We start from the raw sequence: 7,509 nt of genomic DNA on the forward strand, positions 1-7,509 counted from the left end.
GAGTACAATCGCTTTCCCTTACTAGATTTAGGAATCCGTAATTCTTCAAGAAGATGAGATTAACCCCATAGGATCAAAAGGAAGCTTCTTATCGAGAGACTAATTACAAGAGAAAGCCTTATATCAGATGGCTTTGATATACGGAAAGAAAGAGAGATTCAGGTGAGCGGAAAAACTCTGGGAGAATTTGGGGAGGGAGGGGTATGTTAGGAATTTTGAAAATTTATGTGGTAATATATAAAGATTTAATTTTATTTTTTCCACATAAGCATATATTGACCAATAACCTTTAACTTAAGGCCACGTCAGTAGAAGTCCTGACCGAACTTAATGCCACATCAACGGAACTCTGACCGAATCCCTTAAATGTCTCATTTTGAATCAATGAGTGACGACTTTGTAACAAAAAATCTTTTGGTGTTAAAAGTGAACGATGCGTATCTTTCGGTGACGAAAAATATAATTAACCCAATATGAAAAAGTACTGGTAAAAGATCCCTGCACATTTTTGGTTCGCAAAAGCTCCAATTACAATCGGATAAAGAGAAAAATGGAGGAGCACAAAATAGTCATTGATTCTATATAAGTGAAAGAGACAATAAAACATCAAGTTCAAGCTAAGAAGACCAAGGCAAACTAGAGCAAACTATACTAGCTAAAACAAGGACAAGACAATTGACCAACATATGCTGTGACAGGTACACATATAACCCAACACCAGACAGAGTGAGGGTTGATGTAATGAACCGTCTTACCAAAATTGATCTTGGATTCCAGTGATTCCACCCCATGTCAAGAGTAGATTTTCTTTCTTTTCTTAGGCACAAGTTCAGATAAAATCAATATGACGTGAGAGCAAAGGTAAAAAAATCCAGGGGAAAGTTGCCAATGAACAGTCATCAAAGATCAACAGTCACCACAAACTACATCTTGACTGCCACCTGATCTGCAGAGCTTCTCTTTACAACTCCTCTGATGCATAACTCGTTCAATAACTCCAGTGCCTCAGTAGCTAAACCTTCAGAAGCAATGCCTTCAATTAAAATCATGTATGTAACTTCAGTTGGTGTGCATCCCCCGGATATCATATAGGCCAAGAAGTCAATTGCACGATCAGTCTGCTTGGCCTTACAGAGTCCAGATATGACAGAATTGTAGGTGATAGCATTGGGCCTGACACCAAATGTTTCCAAGTCACGTAAAAACTTAATAGCTTCATCCGTCTTACCTTCTCTACTAAGCCCTCCAATAAGAGAAGAGTATGTAATTATATCAGGCTTGAGACCCTTTGCCTGCATCTCATTCAACAGTTTTATGGCTTGTTCTGTTTTACCGACCTTTGAAAGACCGTCAATCACGGTATTGTAAGTGATCAAAACAGGTGAACAACCCTTGCTACTTAGCTGATTAAGTAAATCAACTGCAGCATCAACCTTCCCATCTTTACATAATGCCGTGAGCAAAGTATTGTAAGTCACAATATCAGGGTAACACCCTCTAGAGACCATTATCTCCAGATACTCAATTGCCCTTTCCATCTTCTTTTCCTTGCAGAAGCCATGCAGCAGTGGGTTATAACTTAGGGAATTTGGTATACATCCATGCTTGGGCATCTTCTCCAACATATCAATTGCTCGTCCTAGCAACCCTTTCCGACACAAAAAGTTAATTAAAATATTGAAAGTAACAACACTAGGAGAGCAGCCTTTCTGAACCATGTCTGCTAATAGTTTCTCTGCATCCATCCACCTCCCAGTGCTGCACATGCTACGCAAAATAATGTTATGTGTAATCACGTTAGGTTGGCAACCATATGAAGACATGCTGTTTAAGAACTTTATTGCTTCATCCAACCTTCCTTCCTTACAGATCCCATTGACGAGAACATTAAAAGTAACAACATCAGGTTGACACCCCCTATTCCTCATCTCATCTAAGAACTTCATGGCCTGGCCAACCCCACTTTCCTTGCAAGTGGCTTCAATCAATATTGTATATGTTATCACATCTGGGTAGCACTCCTTTTGCAACTGCCGATCAAGAACTTCCATCGCTTGCTTCAATTTCCCACTATCACACAACACACGCAAAATTGTGTTATATGTAACTACATCCGGAGCCACACTCATCCTGTCCAGAACTCGTAGAGCATTATCAATCTCACCCGCTTTGCAGTAACCACTAATCAAAACATTGTAAGTTATAACATCAAGAACTGCCCCAGAATCCTCCATAATCTCCATAACACGAGACGCCTTTCTAGTCTTTCCCATTTTACAAAATCCACGAATCAAACTGGTACATGGGATTATATCAGGAATATCACCATTATAAACCATACTCTCAAGAAACTTCAAGGCTTCCTCCAACTCTCCATTCCTAACCCGTCGACGAAGAACATTATTACTCTCAAATTCTTCAACAGTATGAGAGGATTGCACTGAATTTGTATTATTCCCACCGCTCACATGACCATTTAGGGTTTTCTCCAGATTTTGAGCTTTACCATTCAACCCAAAAGCGTGTACCTTTGAAACTGGAAAAACCCTATTCCGCCTCGGCTTTTGAAACCCTACAGATTTTCTAAACTCAGAATTATCAGAAAATAAAGCAAAATGGTGACTTCTGCAGCGCATATAAAATCTAACCCTTCTGGAATTGGGACCAGCTTCATCCCTGAATCTAGCTTTAAAACCTCTGTCTCTTGTACTCTTTCTATTGAAGTGTTGAAATGAGCAAAACCCGTCACGGGTTTGATTTGTATTAACCACCAAATCCATAAATTGAACCAAATATTACTAACCGATATCTTTACAATCAACAGTACATGCTTCAATAAGATATTTGGTGAGAGAAGCTACAGAAAGCAAACACAAGGACTTTTGTACGACTGTAGTTTCGGAAACAGAAACCAGTGCTAGTATACAAGTAATGAAGCGAGAGCTTACTCCAAGTAGTTTTCAACAGCAGAGAAGGAGGAACAGTGAGACAACGTGTGCCGCCGTTGCTGCTTATCCAATTCCAGTCTAGTTTGAGTTTGCGATTTTTGTTCTTGTGCATTCGCTAGATGAGCGGTTCACAGTGTTATTGAAGCTTCTATAAAATGGGCTTAAAATGTAGTTTCCTCTTCCAAGCAGAGTTAAGCCCACCTGTTTTGGCCCACCTACACCCTTCTGCAAGCAAAAAGAAGGGGCTATTTTATTTCCGGTGTTGACTGTTACCTTACAGTCGGTAGCCCATTAAGTTACAAATCTTGGCCCAACTTCAAAATCCAAGGAAATTCTTTTGCTATTTTATTTCCGGTGTTAACAGTTACCTTACAGTGGCCCATTAAGGAGTTTACAAATCTTGGCCCAACTTCAAAATCCAAGGAAATTCTCGGTTCAAAGAGAGAGCGTTCAACGTCACCTTTTTTTTTAAACCGGAAATGACAATCTACAACCTTGTCCTTTGAGTATTAAATAGGAACTTAAAATCGAATATAAGTTTATCTTTTGAACATTTAATATTTACTTAAATTCGGGTCGTCTTGCTCGCACAAAAATTTCCACTTTATTACAAGATCAAAATCCAATGCATGACTACAAATATATTATTTTTCTAATAAAAATTGAACTTAAGATCTTTTGAGTTCATATAATTTGGTCGCTGAGAAATTCAACTACTATACTATTACTCAAATAAATCAATATTCTTCTAGAAGAAGATCACCTACTTTTTAGGTTTAGTAGTTAAGCACGTCTATACATGATATTTCATGTTCTTATGTACACCTGTGCCTAAGAAGTGTCTAGATTTTTTGTTGGAGTGGCACTATTTTTTATGGATGTGATTTCGGGAATTTAATTAGCCTATGTGATTTCCGTACTATATTCTTTTAATTAAACAATATATATCTTTGTCGACTAATAGATTCTCATTATATTAAAAAAAAAATTGTGCCATCTTTATTCTCACGAGGTACTCATGACAAGTGTATTTGATCCCTACTCACGTAACTGATATTAAAAACAACAATAATGGAAGAGTATAGAACATCACAGTTTGTATTTTCTGGAAGACCATGCAAAGCACTTTTACACATGTCTGTAAATAAGGTCATTTGAGAATTTAATAGACAAAAGAATGAAATACAAGCATATTTAACCTTTACGTGTGTTGCTGTCAGGTTGGGAAACGTTGCCGAGTTTCCGACAGAAAACATTGAATGGTATGTACCAAGAAGACACAATAATGTTGTTGCTCTCTCTTTTAAAAACGAGTTTCACTAACATTACATTCATTACAATTTGACTGGGTTTTTAACCAATTAGAGATGAACACAAAACTATGCTTTATACTGTTATAATTTAAAGAAAGTGTAGAGAAGTAGATGAAGGAGGTGAGGTGGAAGTTAGGCCAAACCAATTTGATAACTTTGTGCCTATTAATGAAAGGATCCTCGAGTGTTGAAGGGTTAGGCTTGACTTATAAATTACATCACTCTGTATTTTTCAAGCGAAGTGTGACATTTTTATTCTCTCCATTCCTCACACTTGTGAATTCGATTATGCGAGTTTCAACAAAGTGAGTTGTATAGATTATGGTATTTGTGATACTCCTAACCTTGTAGCGGTCTAGTAGATGACCAAAATGGGTGAATTTGATTGGGTTTTTAACCAATTAGAGATTAACACAAAACTATGCTTTATACTGTTATAATTTAAAGAAAGTGTAGAGAAGTAGATGAAGGGGGTGAGATAGAAGTTAGGCGAAACCGATTTTACAACTTTGTGTCTATTAAAAGGATCCTCGAGTGTTGAAGGGTTAGGCTTGACTTATAAACCATATCACTTTGTACTTTTCAAGAGAAGTGTGAGTGGTGTGATATTTTTATTCTCTCCCTTCTTCGAACTTGTGAATTCAACTATGCAAGATTCAACAAAGTAAGTTGTATAGATTATGGTCTTTGTGATACTCCTAACCTTGTAGCGGCTTAGTAGATGACCAAAATGGATGAATTTGTTTTTAAAGGATCTAGCACACACTCTAATATCATATTATAAATTGAAGGAGGCGAGAAGGTTTGATCGAACTCAATCACTTGAGATATTATTACCTTTGAGCTGGATGGTCGTATGAAATATTGGACTTGATTTATAAATCCCATCACGTAACTCTCTTCAAACGATGTTGGGTGGATCTACTTCTTGGAGTGTCATATTGACACGTAATTGTCACGTACACATGTCTTTGTTTGGTACTAGGAAACTCGAAGCTTCTACATTGAACTACGAATCCTCGAAGTTATCTTCATCATCCAATTCACGTAAGCCCCTACCTTTGATTTTACGACAACCGCCTTAACAACAATAACGCACGTCATTGCACACGTCATTTTTGACAGCTGTCATCATTTACCAGCCTATATCAAGGAAAATCAGAATTTTGTCAATTATTCCAATTGGTCTATCCTGACCATTCACAAAAATATCTGCTGGACAGGGCCAAAAAATATCCTCTCTCCTATGATTCCTTTTCAATTTTTTAATCCTAATAGTAGGGGACCAAAGTCTTATAGTCGACACGTGGCCTTCATAGGTAGGTAGAGCAACTTCTTTTCTTTTTTTCTAGTTTATATTGTTTGGTCACAATAACATATATTTAAATTAAAGGATTTTTTTATGATAAAAAAAATAATTAAAGGATTTTTTTATTAATGATAGTGAGATTTAAAGTGAGTTCGTACATGTTTTGCCAGTCCACTAGGTGGCCTGTTTTAATTCATATTAGAGTGATACGTTATACTTGTTATGTTATTAGTTTTTCTTATGGTTGTAGGTAGGGCTGTTATTGGTACGGTTACCGTTACCAAACACGGAATACCGTTACCATACCAATTCTTTCGGTAATTCAAAAAATGTTACCATTACCGTTACCAGAAGAATCGGTATACCGATGGTCGGTATACCGATCGATCGGTAATGGTAAGTCGGTAATTGATAAATTTACCAATTCTTAAAACCTATTTAAAAAAGAGAAGAAAAAAAATGCATCAAGTAGCATTGTGCTTAATAGTCATTGTATGAGACTACAACACTTTCATCTTGCCTACAATACCAATAATAAAAATGATAGATTAATGAGAAGGATCATTGTGGTACATGTGAATAAGAGAAAATACCTATCAATCGGAGAAAAAAAGAAAGGAGAATTCACATAACATTATTCCAACAATCTATAACGGAAAATCTTTCATTTCATTAATTTCTAATATTTTTAGTATCCGAAGTGTTTTAAACTCCATAGCAGGAAAGCTAGAAGAAACAAGATAAATAAGGATAAAAGATCATAATGGAAAGGGAGAAGAAAAGCATGTAATCAATACCAACAAAGCATTTTGTTATGTAACAAACACTGCTTTAAAGTTAATGAAATTGCTACGAGTGATATATAAATGATAACCCTAAAAATAATCAATGGTCTAGATTAAATTAGATCAATCTAATGGTCATAATTAAATAAAACTAAAACTAAACATAATATTAATATATATTTAATATATATGTCGGTAATCGGGAAATTTACCGGTTTTGAACTTTGTTTACCGTTACCGTTACCGAAATCATCGGTAAATTTACCGTACCGAACAATTGGTAACGGTATACCAATCTTCTGCTATTTTCGGTAACCAATTCGTCGGTAATGGTATACCAATGGATAATTTACCATACCAGTAACAGCCCTAGTTGTAGGGGATTCTGCGTGTACCAACCTAAAGTCGACACGTAGCCTTTCGTTACCCAATCAGATTAACTTTTGGCCTAACCTCACGGATTCCACAGCGGCTGAAAGAGCATCGGCTTATACGAGTCGGCCCTTTGAATGTGCTAAACCGTGTACCCGTAGCAGACAAATCAAATGATGGTTCGTAATTTATTAGATTATGCATACGTGTGTCAAAAGTTCGATTTTGACAAATATGTAAACATTATTCATTAAGGTTATGTAATATTTGTTAATGGCGTAGTACCAATGGGATGAGTTCACTCATAAATTTTTTGTGTATGTTCGGTATGTGCAATTTGTGAATAATTCTGCAAGCCCGATAATTTATCCAATGCACGCCCAAAAAATAGTGGATACGAGTCCCTGTTGAAGTATCTTAGGTTTTGACTTAGTAAATTTAATTCAGTTAATAATCCCTATTAATGAGGGCTTTGACTTGTTCTTTAATCATTATTCACAGTTGCACCAAAAAATGTAATGTGATATTCAAGTAAAAAATATTATGTAATACTTGTCCCTTCATAATAATTAAAAAGGGTATGACTACAAAAATTTTACACTCTTATTTGGATACAGGGTTATATGTTCACTTGATTTTGTTTTGATCTTATTATGGTCAAATTGAAATAGTCTCATTAATCACATTTTTTTAATAAGCAAATATTCTACAAATGTACATTACTCCATTAGACATGTTATAAAGGGACCTTTTATATGAATTTTGATGGATTAATAAATAAC

The 7,509-nt window shown here is 35.9% G+C and overlaps 1 protein-coding gene across 1 annotated transcript; it reads right to left on the minus strand.

Annotated features, from left to right (window-relative positions):
• Positions 1-474: 474 nt before the first annotated feature.
• Positions 475-3,076, minus strand: LOC120008436 (pentatricopeptide repeat-containing protein At1g09900). The gene has a single exon (XM_038858755.1). The coding sequence runs from the start codon at positions 2,778-2,780 to the stop codon at positions 924-926; it is 1,857 nt and encodes a 618-aa protein (XP_038714683.1). The 5' UTR covers positions 2,781-3,076; the 3' UTR covers positions 475-923.
• Between the last annotated feature and the right edge of the window lie 4,433 nt (positions 3,077-7,509).

Source organism: Tripterygium wilfordii, chromosome 11 (assembly GCF_013401445.1).
Source record: "Tripterygium wilfordii isolate XIE 37 chromosome 11, ASM1340144v1, whole genome shotgun sequence".
Lineage (NCBI taxonomy): Eukaryota > Viridiplantae > Streptophyta > Magnoliopsida > Celastrales > Celastraceae > Tripterygium > Tripterygium wilfordii.

Excerpts from the sequence above, each read along its gene's own strand:
- LOC120008436 (XM_038858755.1), bottom strand. The coding sequence starts at position 2,780 with ATGGATTTGGTGGTTAATACAAATCAAACCCGTGACGGGTTTTGCTCA.